Source organism: Dendrobates tinctorius, unplaced genomic scaffold, assembly GCF_039654945.1.
Source record: "Dendrobates tinctorius isolate UK_male_01 unplaced genomic scaffold, ASM3965494v1 ptg000236l, whole genome shotgun sequence".
NCBI lineage: Eukaryota > Metazoa > Chordata > Amphibia > Anura > Dendrobatidae > Dendrobates > Dendrobates tinctorius.
The window spans coordinates 1,386,195-1,407,732 of record NW_027361903.1 but is presented as its reverse complement, the minus strand read 5'-3'; the positions used below and the strand labels follow the sequence as shown (position 1 = coordinate 1,407,732).

Genomic DNA, 21,538 nt, shown 5'->3' with positions numbered 1-21,538 from the left:
GTTGTGGACTTGTGACCCCCTACTGGGTGGCTGCTGACAACAGCTGTGAAGTGCAGGTCTCCACATGGTGAGGTTTGTGACCAGCCTGTGGAGCCACATGTGGGCTTGTGACCCCCTGCTGGGTGGCTGCTGACAACAGCTGTGAAGTGCAGGTCTCCACATGGTGAGGTTTGTGACCAGCCTGTGGAGCCACATGTGGGCTTGTGACCGCCTGCTGGGTGGGTGCTGATAACAGCTGTGAGAAGCAGGTCTCCACATGGTGGAGCCACATGTGGGCTTGTGACCCCCTGCTGGGTGGCTGCTGCTGACAACAGCTGTGAAGTGCAGGTCTCCACATGGTGAGGTTTGTGACCAGCCTGTGGAGCCACATGTGGGCTTGTGACCCCCTGCTGGGTGGGTGCTGATAACAGCTGTGAGAAGCAGGTCTCCACATGGTGGAGCCACATGTGGGCTTGTGACCCCCTGCTGGGTGGCTGCTGCTGACAACAGCTGTGAAGTGCAGGTCTCCACATGGTGAGGTTTGTGACCAGCCTCTGGAGCCACATGTGGGCTTGTGACCCCCTGCTGGGTGGGTGCTGATAACAGCTGTGAGGAGCAGGTCTCCACATGGCGGGGCCACATGTGGGTTGTGGGCTTGTGACCCCCTGCTGGGTGGGTGCAAGTATCAACTGTGAGGAGCAGGTCTCCACATGGTGAGGTTTGTGACCAGCCTGTGGAGCCACATGTGGGTTGTAGGCTTGTGACCCCCTGCTTGGTGGGTGCTGATAACAGCTGTGAAGAGCAGTTATTCCACTTCAGTGGTGTCTTAAAATGTGAACACTCCTGGTTGTGTGTCCTTCTGCTGGATTGGGTGTAGGGTTCTAGCAGGTTCTCAGGATGCAGTGACGAGACATGAGACAGGAAAAAAGAGGGGGAGAAGCCAGCGCTGCTTGTGGTCAGAACGTAATACAAGAAGTGTGAAAACACACATAGGTTTCAATCTGTATTCAAAAATGAGACATTTAGCAAAAAATTGATCAATTGTTTGAGCTACCCCGCCACGTCAAGGCAGTCTCGTATGGGGAGTCCTACTCTACGTTTTTTATATTCGCTGTGCCATTACGGCCTCCTAAATGTATAAAAGCAAGACCTCATTACATGCACACTGTACCTCAAGCATTTCAGAATCGCTCCTATGGCACCAGAGAGGACAAGCGCAGATAAAGATTAGCCAGGTCCATGCAGACATTTCAGGTCCAACCTCCACACTGCCTGTCCAGCACCACATGATAAAGGACGATCCAGGCCCAGATACAGGTGCGTAATCAAATAAAGCCTAGGGCAGGGCAGGGCTGCCGTTTAATGTGAACAGCAGCCTAGATCAATCACTGAGAAAACAGAAAGAATGGCGTACATGACCCAGCGCGCACGGCTACAGTGGTGGTCAGCCACAAAACCAATATCAAGAAAAAAGAGGGGGAGAAGCAAAAAATTGATCAATTGTTTGAGCTACCCCGCCACGCGCTGGGTCATGTACGCCATTCTTTCTGTTTTCTCAGTGATTGATCTAGGCTGCTGTTCACATTAAACGGCAGCCCTGCCCTGCCCTAGGCTTTATTTGATTACGCACCTGTATCTGGGCCTGGATCGTCCTTTATCATGTGGTGCTGGACAGGCAGTGTGGAGGTTGGACCTGAAATGTCTGCATGGACCTGGCTAATCTTTATCTGCGCTTGTCCTCTCTGGTGCCATAGGAGCGATTCTGAAATTCTTGAGGTACAGTGTGCATGTAATGAGGTCTTGCTTTTATACATTTAGGAGGCCGTAATGGCACAGCGAGCATAAAAAACGTAGAGTAAGACTCCCCATACGAGACTGCCTTGACGTGGCGGGGTAGCTCAAACAATTGATCAATTTTTTGCTAAATGTCTCATTTTTGAATACAGATTGAAACCTATGTGTGTTTTCACACTTCTTGTATTACGTTCTGACCACAAGCAGCGCTGGCTTCTCCCCCTCTTTTTTTCGAGACATGAGACAGGGTATGACTTGTATAATAAACTTTTATAAACTGAAGCCACTAGGGCTATACTGAACAGACAAAACGGGGGAACAAGCAATCTGTCCTCGCAGGGATTCAATGAACTAAGCAGTACTTTTTGCGTAACTGCGAGTAACCCGGCTAGTCCGGGTGACGGAGGCCAGACTATGGCCAAACTATAAATGAGTCCAAAAGAGGTCTATGTATACCGCCCTTCCTAAATACCATAAATACCAAAAAACAAGGAAATAAGGCGCATCAAAGATGAAAATAAATGCAATAAATTTTTATTAACGCCCATATAACATCAACAAGGAGAAGAAACAAACAAGTGTGAACATCACCCAATGGTGAACATGGATACACATCAATGGGCCACATAAGAAGGAGCCCCATAAGTCATACATGTGCTCAATAAAGCCAGTCTACAGTAATATGACATAAACCCATGTTAGTAAAAGGCTCCAGCTGCAGTCCAGTAAAAATGAGGACGGAGCAACTGAATAAAGTGCCATGTGCATTCCTAGGTGCATTGTATATAGTACATTACCATTTTCGCATAAATATACCAGCAAAAAGTGCTGAATAAAACACATATACCATATACAAACCATGCATGTTATATAGATATATAATAAAGGTCATAAAGACCAACACAGGGTAAGTACCCAAAGAAATACATATACCAATAGTAATACATGGAATACATACGCAAATATGTGATTATTAACGCATAATAGCAAATTAATATAACAATACTATTGCATCAATGCCCGCTTGTCTATTAGCCCAGATGCTGGCGCTTAATCAAATATGTACCAATTGGTAGCGCCAGTATCAGGCCGGTATGTAGGCGTCCATACGATTTAAACACCGATTATTGCACAGTGCCCACTTGCATAATGGCCTATAATCTCGCAGATAAACTTCCAGTGAAGTATCACATGTATACCTGAGGGTGAAGAGGTGAACCCCGACGTGCGTTTCGCATCAGATTCCTCGGGGGTTTGTGGCCAGACTATGGCCAAACTATAACACTTATTTTCTAAAGTCCACTTATCCTTCCATGCGTCGCTCGGGATTGCAGATGCGGCCGCTTAGACGTCGTTGATGCGGCTGCCTTGACGCCTCGATCTTCCAGGAAGGTTTGGGCTCGTCGGGCCCTGAAGAAACTGTACCGGTGGGGCGCAACAGGCCCTGAAGAAATGGTGCCGATGGGGCACATCAGGCCCTGAAGAAACAATACCGGTGGGGCGTAACAAACCCTGAAGAAACGGTGCTGGTGGGGCGCAACAGGCCCTGAAGAAACGGTGCCAGTGGGGCGCAACATGCCCTGAAGAAAAGATGCCGGTGGGGCGCAACAGGCCCTGAAGAAATGATGCCGGTGGGGCGCAACAGGCCCTGAAGAAATGATGCCGGTGGGGCGCAACAGGCCCTGAAGAAACGGTGCTGATGGGGGCGCAGTAATGACGCAGTCTCTAAATATAACCGTTCACCAACCTCTGCTCAGGGTCCCTTAGCAAACCGGACAGGGGCCTCTACTGCTGCCTGTAGTGAGGTGACGCCCCCTGGGGCTGGTGATGACAGGGCCGCAGCTGTGGGAGAAGGCAGGGGGGCAGTATCCTGACCGCTGTAAAGGAAGGGTCTGTCATCGCAGCGGTCACCTGAGGTAGCCGCCTTGTCACAACCAGGTGGGAAGCAGAGGGAGCCGCTATTTGTGACCGTATGCGGGGAGCGGCCGCCGGTGCAAGTCTCTCACGTGTCACTAGTCGGTGAGTCCGCAGCTTTCCTTTCACAGGCCCCTGTCGGTCTCTCCACAACACACCGTCCGCTCCCTCGGTCCTCTCTCTCTCTCACACGGCTTCCTGTCTGACGTCCGGCTCTCTGTCAGCAGCCACTTCAGCGCACCCCCTGCTCCTTTTAAGCTTGCCCCGCCCCCTGTTTCCCTGACAACTTCAGTCAAGTCTTTCCTTTTACTGTCCTCCCAGTATCGTTCCCTCAGAAACCCTGATGGCGGTCCCCTGGGTACCTGTCCCTTCACTGTCTGGGAGTCCTCCTCCCCACATGGGTGTAGTGAAAGACCTGTGGGCCCCTATTATACTATTTCTACTGTGGTAAATTGATGCCACTTTGTTGGTGTCTGCCAATAATTTCTGGAAATGTGAACACTCCTGGTTGGGTCTCCTGTTGTCTGTAGCAGTAGTCCTCCGACTCCGTCAGACCTTCACTTCCTTGCACTCAACTACCCGTGTTACTATCCTTACATTTTTCTGACAATTAGTCTACAAAACTGATATTTGTGCCACATGAGTGTGGCTCAGCATGAAAGCAGGTTGAGCTGTTGCATGTGGTATCAGGGCTCCCAGCACAGGAGGCCTACACCGATCCCTCACCCACCTGGTCTTACCGTGATGTTCATTGGAAAGCTGTAAATGCTGTCCCATTCCCTGATGGCTGATTGCTGACGTGCCATGCTACAATTTGTACTGTGGGTGAATTGAGGCCACTTTCCTGGTGTCTGTGCCTCATTTGATGTGATTTGGCAGCATTTGGGGCCGTTATAAGGTGTTGTGCATGCGTTTGTTTTTGCCTCCCATTGAAGTAAATGGCATTCGGATATGTTCGGCAAATATTCAACTAATTAATAGGCAAATATTGCAAATTCGACAAATGTAATCCGAACCAAACTTTGAAATATTCGCTCATCTCTAGTTTTGAGGTTTCTTTAGATTATGTTGATAACTAGAGTTCTAACCTGCAATGTGAGGGGGGGCACAAATGACAGGACCACGAGGTGCTCTGGTCCTGACCTCAAGGACGGGCATCTGCCGGCAGTTGTACGCCTGACTGAACTCATCTGAACACAGAAGAGACTATTGATAACAAGATGGCAGCCATCAGCTCCTTTCTCGTCAGCCCACCACCTACCACCCTGGAGTCAGAGTTTATCCACAGAACTCTTCACAGCTTGTCCCTTGTGATGTGGAAGGAAGGCGCGAATCTCTGTTGGGTTTTAGGAAAACGCCAACGTGTTGTAGGGTTTGTATTTGTTCCTCCACATTATTCCCCTGCAGCATTAAATCCGTTAAAGGGAGTCTGTCACCCCATTTCAGCTGCCAGCACCGCCATCAGGGGATTCTCTCCTGCATTCTGTAATGCATTATGTAACGCTGTAGATAAGCCCCCGATGTAACCTGAAAGAGAAGAAAAAAGAGTTAGATTATACTCACTGGGGGGGCGGTCCGGGTCCGGTCTTGGTCCGATGGGTGTTGCGGTCCAGCGCCTCCCTTCTTCTAACGGTGACGTCTTCTTCTTTGCTGCCTGTCGTGGCTCCTGCACAGGCGCAGAAGATGGGAGGCGCCGGACGGGACGGCGACACTCATCGGACCAGACTGAACGCCGAGGTGAGTATAATATAACGTGTTTTTCTTCTCTTTCAGGTTACATTGGGGGCTTATCTACAGCATTACAGAATGCTGGAGATAAGCCCCTGATGGCGGTGCCGGCAGCTGATAGGTGAAAAATGGGAGATAAGCCCCTGATGGCGGTGCCGGCAGCTGATAGGTGAAAAATGGGGTGACAGATTCCCTTTAAATGGAATCATTGTCTGGTGATTATTGGGGATTTTAGCGGCATAATGAATAATAAATGGACCGTGCAGTTCTTGAAAGGGGCTGGAGAAGGTGCTGGCTGCCAGCTCCATCCGCTGTTTGTCATGATACAGGGATTTTGTATGTCCGGAGGCTTAAGAACAGAGAAAAAAAGAATATTCATGCTTTAATGATTTTTGGCAGGTTATACTTACAGAAGATTATTTGTGATCCACATGGCGTGTCAGAGCCTTCTCTGCAGTGGTTCATAGCACATTCTGTGATTGGAGATTCGCAGAGATGGAATCCATATTGGTTACGGGTTCTTGGAGACATGGTATAATTAGCGGGCAATGTCCCAGTTTTCTTGGAGGTGCGCTATTTGGGGAAGTTGCTGCCCTGCATATATCATTTATTACAGAAGAAGCGGAATTCTAGAATGCGAGACAGATTGTAATGGCGACCCCTCAGCAGAATAGAGAGCGGACGGCGCTAGTGCAGAAGAAGCCAAAGGAACTTTATTTAAAAGATTTTTTATGGGTCAGAAACATTTCAGTGAAAATGGTAAAATACTAGCTGGGGTTATAAGAAATTGAAGGGAAAGCCAGAAATCCCTTCTGCCATCACCAGGATGGGGTGTAATGTCCCACCACCACCACACTGGGATTAACAGGGAATTTGTTGATTTTTTTTTTTTTTTTGACGGAATGTATCAATCGAAATTTGAGGGCGACCTCCAGGAAAGAGATCTGTATTTGGAGGGATTGTTCTTCTTGTTCTGTTGGAGGAATTTAAAAATCAGTAGGAAGCTCCAATTATCCTCTCTGAGAGAGAAAAGAAGCTTTGAGATCATTTTTGGTAATTTTATCCCTGGAGCACATGAGCTTCCGATAGGAATCCATATGAAGTATGTGGAGAAGACATTAACTCTACTATGAGAAGTATTAGATACTTCCTAGGAGAAGGGAGTTTTGCCTGAGTCACTGAGCCATTGTTGCTCAGGCTTCATCCATTCTTGCTCAGGCTCCCTCCTTTGTTACTCAGGCTCCTTCTGTCGTTGGTCAGACTTCATCCATTGCTGGTCAGGCTCCCTCCTTTGTTGGTCAGGCTCCTACCTGGTCAGACTTCATCCATTGCTGGCCAGGCTTCCTCCTTTGTTACTCAGGCTCCCTTCGTTGTTGGTCAGGCTCCTACCTGGTCAGACTTCATCCATTGCTGGTCAGGCTTCCTCCTTTGTTACTCAGGCTCCCTCCGTTGTTGGTCAGGCTCCTACCTGGTCAGACTTCATCCATTGCTGGTCAGGCTTCCTCCTTTGTTGCTCGGGCTTCATCCATTCTTGCTCAGGCTCCCTCCTTTGTTACTCAGGCTCCTTCTGTCGTTGGTCAGACTTCATCCATTGCTGGTCAGGCTTCCTCCTTTGTTACTCAGGCTCCCTCCTTTGTTGGTCAGGCTCCTACCTGGTCAGACTTCATCCATTGCTGGTCAGGCTTCCTCCTTTGTTACTCAGGCTCCCTCCGTTGTTGGTCAGGCTCCTACCTGGTCAGACTTCATCCATTGCTGGTCAGTCTTCCTCCTTTGTTACTCAGGCTCCCTCTGTTGTTGGTCAGGCTCCTACCTTTATTGGTCAGGCTCCCTCCCTTATTGGTCAGGTTCCCACCTTTATTGGTCAGGCTCCCTCCAGTATTGGTCAGGCTCCCTCCTTTATTGGTCAGGTTCCCATCTTTATTGGTCAGGTTACCATCTTTATTGGTCAGGCTCCCTCCAGTGTTGGTCAGGCTCCCTCCTTTATTGGTCAGGTTCCCATCTTTATTGGTCAGGTTACCATCTTTATTGGTCAGGCTCCCTCCAGTGTTGGTCAGGCTCCCTCCTTTATTGGTCAGGCTCCCTCCTTTATTGGTCAGGTTCCCACCTTTATTGGTCAGGCTCCCTCCAGTGTTGGTCAGGCTCCCTCCTTTATTAGTCAGGCTCCCTCCCTTATTGGTCGGGTTCCCATATTTATTGGTCAGGCTCCCTCCAGTGTTGGTCAGGCTCCCTCCTTAATTGGTCAGGCTCCCTCCCTTATTGTTCAGGTTCCCATCTTTATTGGTCAGGTTCCCATATTTATTGGTCAGGCTCCCTCCTTTATTGGTCAGGCTCCCTCCTTTATTGGTCAGGTTCCCACCTTTATTGGTCAGGCTCCCTCCTTTATTGGTCAGGCTCCCACCTTTATTGGTCAGGCTCCCTCCAGTGTTTGTCAGGCTCCCTCCTTTATTGGTCAGGCTCCCTCCTTTATTGGTCAGGTTCCCACCTTTATTGGTCAGGCTCCCTCCTTTATTGGTCAGGCTCCCTCCAGTGTTGGTCAGGCTCCCTCCTTTATTGGTCAGGTTCCCATCTTTATTGGTCAGGTTACCATCTTTATTGGTCAGGCTCCCTCCAGTGTTGGTCAGGCTCCCTCCTTTATTGGTCAGGCTCCCTCCTTTATTGGTCAGGTTCCCACGTTTATTGGTCAGGCTCCCTCCAGTGTTGGTCAGGCTCCCTCCTTTATTAGTCAGGCTCCCTCCCTTATTGGTCGGGTTCCCATATTTATTGGTCAGGCTCCCTCCAGTGTTGGTCAGGCTCCCTCCTTAATTGGTCAGGCTCCCTCCCTTATTGTTCAGGTTCCCATCTTTATTGGTCAGGTTCCCATATTTATTGGTCAGGCTCCCTCCAGTGTTGGTCAGGCTCCCTCCTTTATTGGTCAGGCTCCCTCCTTTATTGGTCAGGTTCCCACCTTTATTGGTCAGGCTCCCTCCTTTATTGGTCAGGCTCCCACCTTTATTGGTCAGGCTCCCTCCAGTGTTTGTCAGGCTCCCTCCTTTATTGGTCAGGCTCCCTCCTTTATTGGTCAGGTTCCCACCTTTATTGGTCAGGCTCCCTCCTTTATTGGTCAGGCTCCCTCCAGTGTTGGTCAGGCTCCCTCTGTTGTTACAACAGATTCCACTGATATATATTGTGAGGTAGCGCTGTCATTTAGTTAGGGAATACTCGCTCAGCAGCCACAAAAAAACAGATCCGGCACGGGTTTTCCATAAAACCATAACTCCGTGCGGTTTATTGTGCAGCATAAACCGTGACCAATAACATAAAGTTCATATCGCCAGCATAGCGTCCATTACAGAGCTTCCCTCTGTTAAGCCTGTGGTCACACAGGTTACTCAATGTCCAGTACTCAGGCTCTTCAGCCTCAAAGTTATCTCGCCTGTCAGGGTTCTCTCACGGCTGTTCCTCCATGCTGCATGCATCCATTCCCTCCAGGGAACTAACAGGCACATGTCACCATTACTCACAGCCACTTCACACGTGCTGTCAGGCAAGAAGCTCCATCTCAGCGGGACCTTCCACACTGGACCAATCGGGTCCCAGCATTCACTCCATGTGACCTCTCCTGGCCACATTATATCGTTCATAGCCACGCCCACTGGGTCACATGACTCTGACCTCATCACAGGCCCTTCAGGCATTTTTACACTCTTTACAACCATGCTTTAAACACAGCCCCTGGGTGGGTTTGTCGGTAACCAGGCCCGCCCATCTCTCTAGTTACCTGGAGACTTCTCCCTCATATATTAACGCAGCACCTCAGCAATGTCCTTGCTGATCACTCATACATAAGTCTCCATCTCAAAGCCACCCACTTTGAGATACCTAACGGCCACTCAACACTCTGCCATTCATCCCTTCTCCTGGGACCTCCACACAGTGCCCCCTAGAGGACACAGTGGTTACTACACCACAATATCAATACATTTAACCTGCCAAATGGACAGAAAATCACTATGGACGCTCCAACAGACATAAATCCTACAAATAAGCCATGGAGTCAAAAAGTCCAAAAATATATAAAAATATCAAAAAAAAATTTAATATCCAAATTACTGACACATAATATACAGACTCGGACACAAAGCATAAACCAGAGCTCATGTATGCACTACTAAGGGGCAGGAGAATAATTAATATTGAAAATAAATGAGGGGTGCTGCACAATGCAAAGGCAAAAGCAATGATCAACAAGAAAATGGCCCAGCATATAAAGCGCACACCCAAGGCAATAAAGTATGTGACCAATACATATAAACAGGTATACAGAATAAAAACATTTAAAATGGAAGGCACACCTCCAAATGTCCCAAACAGATCTAATAATAAATGCTGCTAGGCAAAGACCACTTACTGAAAATTACACAAAATTCACCAAAATGTACATAATAAAACATAGGGCATGACCCCAACAACCCCGAATCTGGGCGTCCCCAGAGAAATGCACCAAGGATCCTGCCGCACTAGGCATGCGCACACGCTGAAAACGCCATCTTAAATGAGGGCACGGAAAGGGGCAAATAAGGTACAGCAGATACATACTGTGGTGTTATATAAAAACTAGTATATATATATATACATGAATATCACGATACCACAGGGGTAATAATAAAGTGATAAGTGCAATAAAGTGCAAATATGCAATATAATAAAGTGACCAACTACAGAACAAAATAAAAATAACCGAAAAACATAATACAATCAATGACGATATAATATAATGAATAAAATAAAAAATAATGAATAATTAATCATAAAATGCTGCATCAACAGAGTCCCATTCACAGGAAAGCACACTGATTTCATCGGTCAGATGGCAGGATCCTCGCTAGATGGTACATCATCATCATCATCATCACACATCTTCTTTTATTCATTTTTTCTTTGTTTCTTTATTCCGCCCTCATTTTTTCAGATTTGCAGAATCACTCAGGACATCAGACAATGGTGGAATAATACGATGAGATGAAGCTGCTGATTAAATACAAACATAGACACACAGGATTAGAATCTAAGCGCAGGGAAAAGAGCTATTAAAGAGAGGGCGCCAAACTTAATTGCTCATTCAAGCCAGTTGGACTCGTGCTTCCCAAAATTGCTATCCAGCGTCATTCCAATTGTGCTAGAGTACGTTTAGTACCACCACCCCTTATGCCGCATCGTACTCCATCAATCCCACAGACTTGTGGGTGTCTGGGTTACATTTGTGATACAGCCTAAAATGGCGTGGGATGGTCTTTAGACCAGGAATGTCCTCCACTTCGCTTGCCGCCTGAATATCTCTAACGTGTTCATGGGTACGTACCCTTCATTCCCAAGAGGTCAATCCAGTATAAAATAGATTACATGGGCATTCTGCCATATACACCACAAATGTGGTGCTGCACGAAATAAAATCTGTGACCCGGAAATTTCTGCGGCCATCAGCAGAGGTGAAGGACGCGGTCCGTACAAGATTGCGGCACGCCAAACAATCACCACATGGTGTGAGGTAGCGCTGTCATTTAAGTTGGGGATCACTCACTTGGCAGCCACAAAATCAGCTCCGGCACAGGTTTTTCAATAACCATAACGGTCCAAGCAGGTTATTAAACATCATAAACCATGACCAGCAATATATAAACGGCATAGCGTCCATGACAGAGCTTCACTCTGTCAGCAATGTCCAATACACAGGCTTTTCAGCCCCACAGTTATCTCTCACCCCGTCAGGGTTCTCTCCTGGCTGCTTCTCCATACTGCAGACATTCATTCCCTCCAGGGAACTCTCAGGCACTTGCAGCCATTACTCACAGCGTCCACACGTGCTGTCAGGCAGGAAGCCCCATCTCAGCGGGACCTTCCACACTGGACCAACCGGGTCCAAGCATTCACCCCCTGTGACCTACCCTGGCCACATTATATGGTACATAGCCACGCCCACAGAGTCACATGACTCTGACCTCATCATAGGTCCTTCAAGCATTTACACACTCTTTCCAACAGTGCTTTAAACACACCTCCTGGGTGGGTTTGTAGGTAACCAGGTCCGCCCATCTCTCTAGTTACCTGGAGACTTCTCCCTAATACATTGAAACAACACCTCAGCAATATCATTGCTGAACAACACATAAGTCTCAACGGAACAACGGTGATTCAGTATTCTGCCATTCATCCTTTCTCCTGGGACATCCACACAGCGCCCCCTAGCGGACTCACATACCTTCCCCTCTGTTCAACCTTGTGGGGTTGAACACACAACATTACACCAGGGTCTCGCGACTGGGCACTCACTACACCTTGCCCCACAGGTCGAGAGAACCGTCTCCATCTGTCATACGGCCTCGTTCCTACGTTAGACCTCCCCTGCCTCCAGCGGTCAGAATATCGGTCGTTGTCTTTGACCCTCCAGTCACGGTCTGTCTGCGTCGTCAGACACTGGTTAGGCCTCTTTCACACATCAGGTTTTCGCCGCCAGGCGCGATCCGGCGCTTTAGTCAAAAACCGGATCCGGCGAAATGCAATGCCGGTTCCCCCCCCATTGACTTGCATTTGAGCCGGATCGCGCCGGATGGCCATACGTTTCTTCCGGTTTTCGCCGGATCCGGCAATGTGTCGCAATCCGGCATCTGGAAAAAACGGCTACTGTAACATTTTTTGTCTCCGGCGAAAAAGCCGGACATGCCGGATCTGGCGTGTCCGGCTTTTGCACACAATGAAAGTCTATGAGTGCCGCAATGCGCCGGATCCGGTTTTTTAGGTCTGAGCATGCTCAGTCGCTCTGCCCACATCACACATATATAAATGCAAGACAGTGGGACCCACAGCCACACCCAACATGCCACCAAAGACAGCAACCAGGTGCAGGAGAAGGCAGGAGACCACTGCAGCACCATCAGCACCACCACCACCACAAATGGAGCAGCATGCTGAACAACAGGAGGGGAGTCCAGCAGCAGATGAGAGACGGTAATTATCAAATCCCCCATTCCTCAAAACTAGGGCCATGGAATATCAAGATATTCATTGGCCCTTTGTTTCTCTTTATTCAACAGCCGCCCAAGAGATGCAGCAGCAGCAGCAGCAGAAATGGCATCACTGGCAGCAGCAACAGCAGCAGCAATACCCACAGCCATGGAGTCTGGCCAGCAAGAGGACAGCACATCTTCTTCTGGGAGCCCTCCCTCGCATCGTCAGCGTTTGACGGTAAGTTTTTATTTCCAAAATCCATCATCTCTGTAATATATGTCTATTCATTGGCTTTTATTTCAAAACAGGAATCACAAGCTGAAGAGGAGCTCCCAGAAGAAGAAGGAAGGGGTGGACAGACACCTGGAGTGGGCTCACAATTGGTAAGTTTTTTTCATCAAATGCAGAAACACAACATCACACTACACACAACACATAGAAAACAATGTTCTGCAGACCACACACAGCAAACAAATATGGCAACATCCAAACACATAAATTTTTTTCTTTTCTTCTCTAGTCTTCCCAATCTGGTGCTCGGCCAAGAAGTCCTCGCAGTGCCTCCCAGGGTCGGCGGCGGCGGTCACCAGTGTGTAAGTATAATATTTAAGTTAAATTTTGGTACACTTTTTATTTCATGTCTTTTGTGGTGACTAATTTTGCTATTTTTCTATTTTACTTTAACAGCCTTCACAGCGTGCTGCCGACTCTGACGGTGAGGATGGAGGAATTGATGTGGACCACCTCATCGATCTCGTCAGAGAAAGGGAGCCGCTCTGGAATATGGCTGACCGCCGCCACGCTGACCTGATCGTTACCCGACGGCTCTGGGAGGAAATCTGTTCGCTCCTTGTGGACCGCTGGGAGGACCTCGATGCTCGGGCCCAGATTAAAGAGCGTAAGTATATACAGTACCGGTTGATGTAAACCAGTGTTTCCCGAACTCCAGTCCTCGTGGTCCCCACGGATCATGTGTTCAGGATTTCTATTTACTATGGAAATCCTGAAAACATGACCCCTGGGGACCATGAGGACTGGAGTTTGGGAAACACTGATGTTGTATACTAACCACTTTGTCCTTTCTCGTTTCAGGGGAGAGAATTGTGAAGCGGTGGCGGTCTGTGAGGGATCGTTTCAAGAAGGAGTTCAATAAAGAGATGCGGGCCCCGAGTGGCTCTGGAGGATGCAGGAGCAAGTACAAGTACGCACGAGCCCTGTCGTTCCTCCGGGATACAATGGTCACCAGAAGGTAAATATTACACACCACATGTGACAAAAAAATGTTTAGATGTAAAAAAATTTTTTCAGCCAGGGCCATACCATGTCACTATTTTAATTGTTTTGTTTCTCTTTATTCCACAGCACGGTGAGCAGCACTCGGGAGCCTGCACGATTGGACCCTTCTGAGGCGATCCCTGAGGAGACCGGCACCGAGGGACACTTCGACCGCCCCGGTACATCTGCACCTTCCCAGCCTTCCCACACATTCGACCCATCTGTCCCATCCACCAGCGCAGGAGCATCGTGGCCGCCTACATTACATGAAGCTGCTGGTGAGGAGATCGCTTTCCCTTTACCCCACCCTTCTGCCCCTGCCACCTCTAGTACACCTGCGGGTACTGGGCGGCAGCGGCAGAGGGGTCAGGAAAAGACTTATGCGCCAGAGTTCTTGCATCTGAATGCATCTTTCCAGAACTGTCTAAAAGTCTTGTCAGAGCAAATCTCCGCAGGCTTTCAGCAGATCAACTCCAGCATTCTGGAGGTGAAGACACTTCTGCAAACCATGCATTCAGAAGCAAGATCTTCGCCAAACCACACCTTTTTCAGGTCTGTTGTGGAGCGCATGGAAACGCTATCTCCTACCCAGCAGATGCATGTAATGCATTCATGCCACGCTGCTCTCCAGCACGTTACCTCCCAACCTCCACCTCCCACCACTGTAGTTCCTCCACCTGCACCCCCTCCAGCCACTTTCCATCCTCCCCCTCCTATTACATACCATCCACCTCCCCAGTACCAGCAACCTCCCCAGTACCAGCAACCTCCCCAGTACCAGCAACCTCCCCAGTACCAGCAACCTCCCCGTACCAAACTCCTTCCCCGTACCAAACTCCTTCCCTGTACCAAACTCCTTCCCCGTACCAAACTCCTTCCCCGTACCAAACTCCTTCCCCGTACCAAACTCCTTCCCCGTACCAAACTCCTTCCCCATACAACTTGCCATCAACATCATCTGCTCCTACAGTCCCTGCCCAACCCTCCACTCCACCGCCCACCACCTCTTCTGCCTCCCACATGTCCACCCATTCTGTAGCTTTTTCCACACCATCACCTCTAACTGTTCCTTCCCCACCACGATCCAGTCCTCTCTCCACACTCCCAGTGTCGAAGTGTCCCGCAGCCCCTCCAGCAGTATTTCCACCCCACACTACACAGATTTATGATGTGTTTTTTAATAAAAATGCCCAGTTGGTTTTAAAACGTTTATTAAAAAAGTTTTTTTGCTCTTGTAAAAACATTTTACAAAAAAAAAATATTTTAAATAAAAGTTAAATTATTGTTTACACTGGTTGTCTGTCATTTCTTTCTGCGGCGAACTATGTTTAAAAAAAAGGTTAAATACAGGGTATTTAAAAGGTAAAAAGGTATTCAAAACCAGGTATATAACTGTGGGTAAATTTTAGCTTTTTGCCACAGTTGTGTTCCTGGTTGTGTTTGAAGCAAAGTATTTCACCTAAAAAGTTGTGTTTATTGTTGGTGATTTCCTACCAATGTACACAACTTTTGTTAAAAGGTGAAATACTTTGCATAAAACACAACCGGGTACACACCTGTGGCCTAAAGCTAAAAATAGAGACCATGACAAGATAGCCAACTTTGGTTGGCAAAGGTATATACTGTTGGTCCAGAAGGTACACAAGTTTGGTTAGGGCACCAATCTTTCACACTCTGTCATCCTGCCAGTGTACTCTGCCTTGAGGTGACATAAAGTATAGTGCAAAATTGTCCCTCATTACTGAAACCGTCACAGAACTTCTAGTGGTAATGTCATGGTAATCTTGCAAGGTGGTTTCTTCAGAGGTGTCCTCAATGGAAATGGGTTCCTTGCAGATAACAAAATTGTGGAGTACCACGCACGCTTTGATCACCTCGTCCACAGTTTCTGTCTTGAGGTTGATCGCAGTCAATAGGACCCGCCATTTGGCTGTCAGAATACCAAAGGTACATTCAACCATTCTTCTTGCTCTTGTGAGGCGGTAATTAAAAATGCGTTTTGTTCTTGACAATCCTCTGCTAGAGTATGGTTTCAAAAGGTGTTCTGACAGCTGGAAGGCTTCATCCCCTACACAGACAAATGGCATAGGTGGACCAGATGTTTGCGGCAGCGTTCTAGGTGGTGGGAACTGGAAGGTGTTTCCATACAGTTTACGCCCCATGGCAGACAGTTTGAAAACTTGAGAGTCATTGGAGCGGCCATAGGCCCCAATATCAAGAGCAATAAATTTGTATTCCGCGTCAGCGATGGCCATGAGGACAATTGAAAAATATTTCTTGTAATTGAAATATTCCGATCCCGATCCGGCTGGCTTTACAATGCGGATATGTTTCCCGTCCACAGCGCCCAAGCAGTTGGGAAACTGACATATCTGTAGAAACTTTTCTGAAATTTCAATCCACCTCTCTGTTGTGGGCTCTGGTAAAAACTCTTCAGCTAAGGAGTCCCACAGTGCACGGCATGTGTACTTCACTATTCCAGATATGGTGGAAATCCCGAGTCTGTACTGGAAATGCAGTGACGAAAGGGATTCTCCAGTTGCAAGAAATCTGTGGGTAATTAAAAAACAATCAATTAGTTTAAAATCACAGCATTACATACCAAAACTCAGCTCTAACACTTGGAGATACAAACTACCACCAACAAGATTGCAGTGAAAGTGTGCTCTGATGCGATCACATCCAATAAATGTGGCTTACCTTAAAGTCACCATCAGACGCTCTGCAGGTGAAACAGAGAAGCCGCAATAGGTGTCCGCTTTTCTTATGAGGTGTGCAATGCGCTCCACCAAGTAATCAAAATTCTCCATTTTCATCCGAACATATCCAAAAAATTTATCCGGGTTTCGTCGAAGGTCCATGCAGAGTGTAGAATAGACCCCACGCGTCATTCTCTTGGCTGTGATGGGGTGGATCCACAAACGTCGTCTACGATGCCTGATGCGCCGCTGTCTCGCTCTCTCCTTCTCCAGAACAATCACCCTCAAACGATTCGCCTCCGCTGTAAAATCCGCCAAATTCTTCAAAATATTTCCAATCACAACATCCATCTTCGCCAGTAACTTGCTCTTCTCTCCAACCTGCACTTTCTCCTCTACAACCTGTCAAAGAAGGGCTGTAGGAACACGGTATATATAGTTTTTCAGTAGCCAATCCCGTTCGGAAGGCCACAAGGGTCAATTTTAAAAACCGGATCCGGCGTAATCCGTCAAAAAACGGAACAAAAACCGGATTAACCGGATGAGACGGATCCGGTTTTGTCTGTCAAGAACGAGACGGATCCGGCAGAAAAACGGATCCGTCACATCCGGTTTTACGAAATATTTGCCGGATCCGGCGCTCCGGCATGACGCCGGATCGCGCCTGACGCCGAAAACCTGATGTGTGAAAGTAGCCTAACCCCTTCAACTCTTGATCCATTATCCTCCTGGTATTCCTTCTGTTTATGATGTACCCTTCTGGCTCCTGACCTTGGCCTCCTTGACCATTCTGACTCACTGCTTGGCCTCAAGAAGTGACTAGCGTCACACCAACTCTGGCGTTTAGCCTACGCTCTTCCCGCTTACACTGGGCCATTAGAAAGCAGAGTAATTGGGGCACATACTCTTTATAATGTAGTTTGGGTTTTTGTGTTAAATATGTATTTTCATTTTTCACTTTCTTTTGAACCCAGAGACTTGTGTACATCTGCAGATAGAGCGCTCGTCTGGAATCACTGTGAGTATCACTCTGTGAATGTCAACTGATGCGTGGGTGATGGGATATGTGCGGCACAGGGCCTCATTCACACCTCAGGGGATCCGTGCCGGGGTAAGCAGCCTTTGGTCAGAACTTCATCAGTTCTCTCGGATGATATAAAACAGCTGATGGAGCTTTCTCCACCGCCTCCATCAGTCACACGGTGGCCTCTGGTGCGTCCAATGTCTTACAGGACCATAAACTTGTATTGGGGAGATTGATGGAAATCGGACAAGTCCCCGTCACTCCCCAAGATTACACGGAAGTGTGAACGGACCCATAGACTACGATACGTACGAGCCCCACCTGTGAGGTGTCACGGCCTCATAGATTACGATACGTATGAGCCCCATCTGTGAGGTGTCAATGGCCCCATAGACTACGATACGTACGAGCCCCATCTGTGAGATGTCACGGCCCCATAGATTACGATACGTACGAGCCCCATCTGTGAGGTGTGAACGGCCCCATAGACTACGATACGTACGAGCCCCATCTGTGAGGTGTCACGGCCCCATAGATTATGATACGTACGAGCTCCATCTGTGAGGTGTCGACAGCCCCATAGACTACAATACGTATGAGCCCCATCTGTGAGGTGTCACGGCCCCATAGACTACGATACGTACGAGCCCCATCTGTGAGGTGTCACGGCCCCATAGACTACGATATGTATAAGCCCCATCTGTGAGGTGTCACGGCCCCATAGACTACGATATGTATAAGCCCCATCTGTGAGGTGTCACGGCCCCATAGACTATGATACGTATGAGCCCCATCTGTGAGGTGTCGACAGCCCCATAGACTACAATACGTATGAGCCCCATCTGTGAGGTGTCACGGCCCCATAGACTACGATACGTACGAGCCCCATCTGTGAGGTGTCACGGCCCCATAGACTACGATATGTATAAGCCCGATCTGTGAGGTGTCACGGCCCCATAGATTACGATACGTACGAGCTCCATCTGTGAGGTGTCGACAGCCCCATAGACTACAATACGTATGAGCCCCATCTGTGAGGTGTCACGGCCCCATAGATTACGATAGGTGCGAGCCCCATCTGTGAGGTGTGAACGGCCCCATAGACTACGATATGTATAAGCCCCATCTGTGAGGTGTCACGGCCCCATAGACTATGATACGTGTGAGCCCCATCTGTGAGGTGTGAATGGCCCCATAGACTATGATACGTATGAGCCCCATCTGTGAGGTGTGAACGGCCCCATAGACTACGACACGTATGAGCCCCATCTGTGAGGTGTCACGGCCCCATAGACTACGATACATATGAGCCCCATCTGTGAGGTGTGAATGGCCCCATAGACTACGATAGGTGTGAGCCCCATAGACTACGATACGTATGAGCCCCATCTGTGAGGTGTCACGGCCCCATAGACTACGATACATACGAGCCCCATCTGTGATGTGTGAACGGCCCCATAGACTACGATACGTATGAGCCCCATCTGTGAGGTGTCACGGCCCCATAGACTACGATACGTACGAGCCCCATCTGTGAGGTGTGAACGGCCCCATAGACTATGATACGTACGAGCCCCATCTGTGAGGTGTGAACGGCCCCATAGACTATGATACGTACGAGCCCCATCTGTGTGGTGTTAACGGCCCCATAGACTATGATACATAAGAGCCCCATCTGTAGAAAACTGTGTGTAAACAATGCCTTATGTGTGTATATGTGTATAATGGCAACCTGTATCTATTCCTAGATGATCACCAGCATCTTCATCCTCATCTCCATCCCTGCAGCCGTATGGGGTAAAGTAACAAAGGAAGCGTATGCCGGTCCCCTGCATATACCCTCCCTATACATTGCCTGTTTGTAACCTGTGCACAACCCCAAATGTTTTACAGTGCGGGAAATAAGTATTGGATCCTTTGCTGATTTTGTGAGATTGCCCACTGACATAGACATGAACAGTCTGCAATTTTAAGGGAAGGTTAATTTTAGCATTGAGAGATAGAATATCAAAAAATAAAATCCAGAAAATCAGATTATATAAATTATATAAATGTATTTGCATTTTGCAGTGAGAAATAAGTATTTGATCCCTCTGGCAAACAAGGCTTAATACTTGGTGGTAAAACCCTTGTTGGCAAGCCCAGCAGTCAGACGTGTTTTGTAGTTGATGATGAGGATTGCGCACATGTCAGGGGGAATTTTGCTCCACTCTTTGCAGATCATCTCTAAATCATTAAGATTTTGAGGCAACTTGGAGCTTCATCTCCCTCCATAAGTTTTCTATGGGATTAAGGTCTGGAGACTGGCTAGACCACTCCATGACCTTAATGTGCTTCTTTTTGAGCCATTCCTTTGTTGCCTTGGCTGTATGTTTTGGGGCACTGTGTTGCTGGAAGACCCAGCCATGACCCATTTTCAATGTCCTGGCGGAGGGAAGGAGGTTGTCACTCAGGATTTTAAAGTACATGGCTCCATCCATTCTCTCATTGATGCGGTGAAGTAGTCCTGTGCCCTTAGCAGACAAACGCCCCCAAAACATATCATTTCCTCCTCCATGCTTGACAGTGGGGATGGTGTTCTTTGGGTCATAGGCAGCATTTATCTTCTTCCAAACAATGCGAGTTGAGTTAATGCTAAAGTGCTCAATTTTTTCTCATCTGACCACAGCACCTTCTCCCAATCACTCACAGAATCATCCAGGTGTTCATTGGAAAACTTCAGACAGGCTGCACATGTGCCTTCTGGAGCAGTGGAACCTTGCAGGCACTGCATGATTTTAAACCTTTATGGCGTAATGTGTTACCAATGGTTTTCTTGGTGACTATGGTCCTAGCTGCCTTGAGATCATTAACAAGTTCCCCCGTGTAGTTTTAGGCTGATCTCTCACCTTCCTCATGATCAAGGATGCCCCATAAGGTGAGATTTTGCATGGTGCCCCAGATTGGTGTCGATTGACAGTCATTTTGTATTTCTTCCAATTCTTACAATTGCACCAACAGTTGTCTCTTTCTCACCCAGCGTCTTACTTATGGTTTTGCAGCCCATTCCAGCTTTGGCAAGGTCTATGATCTTGTCCCTGACATCCTTAAAAAGCTCTTTGGTCTTGCCCATGTTGTAGAGGCTACAGTCTGACTGATTAATTGAATATCCAAGAAAGAAAAAAAACGCACCGCTATCACTTCAGAGCAGACACACAATCACCTCGCTTCAAGCTAAATTGCAAGAACTCACGGGTGCCAACCCAATAAGAACAGTCCAATGCATGTCATTCAAGGGACTAAAATGGATGTCACTCACCGTTCTTAAAAAATCCAGACTTTATTTATGTAGCTTTAAAACATCTTCATGGAGATGGGTATTGTTTCCAAGAAAAAAACGGAAAAAATGCTACTGGAGTTCCCTTGCAAACCATACTGGTATCACCTCCCTAAAATGCACAAGTCACTTCTGTCACCTCCAGGACGCCCGATTGTACCGGGGATAGGTTCGTGTACTGAGCCTTTGTCCCAATACATGGAGTGGTTGTTACGCCCGCTGTTGTGGGACATTCCATCTTATATTAAGGATACCAAACATTTTTTGGATTCCCTTAAGGATTTCGTTTGGCCAGATGGTTTTCAGTTAGCTTCCATAGATGTGGACCTCTCTGACCTTTCCCGGCGCCGGCGCACTGCAGTACTCTGCTCTGCCCTCAAGCGTTGGGGCCGACAGCTTTCAATGATAGATTGGATAGGTCTGTGTTTTTGTGAATTTATTTTTGTTCTTCACTTTGGTCTGTTCTGTATGATTTTCAGACTGTTGTCAATCTTGTTCTGATTTTATTCTTATTTTATAATTGCTGTGACATTTAATTATGATGATCTTTGTATGAACGGATGTTAGCAATTATTGATTGCAGGTGAGTTAGGATGGGGGAGGTGTTTGACCTCGCAGGAGGCACATCTACCATTTCCCTTGAACTCACAGGACCCGGCCGTCGTCCGATTATCATCCACCCCGGCCTGTATGAAGATGAAATGACTGATAATTGAGTATTTTATAAAGGTGACTATGTAAGACCGCTGTGACGAACAGCGCGGCTGGTGCCACCAATACGTCACAATCACACCACTAACACGGGTTTCTCAGCGGACAGAGGGACGA

The 21,538-nt window shown here is 47.8% G+C and overlaps 1 protein-coding gene across 2 annotated transcripts in view; it reads left to right on the top strand.

The window, feature by feature from the left end:
* The window catches only part of LOC141060370 (pregnancy zone protein-like), a 222,373-nt gene that overhangs the window by 56,342 nt on the left and 144,493 nt on the right, over positions 1–21,538 (top strand). The window contains exons 3-4 of one of the 2 annotated variants that reach the window (XM_073556575.1): positions 17,345–17,388; positions 19,143–19,191. The exons of the other annotated variant lie outside the window; for it this stretch is intronic. Coding sequence (XP_073412676.1) covers positions 17,345–17,388; positions 19,143–19,191 — 93 coding nt within the window. The remainder of the gene's footprint in view (positions 1–17,344; positions 17,389–19,142; positions 19,192–21,538) is intronic. 2 annotated transcript variants of the gene reach the window in all.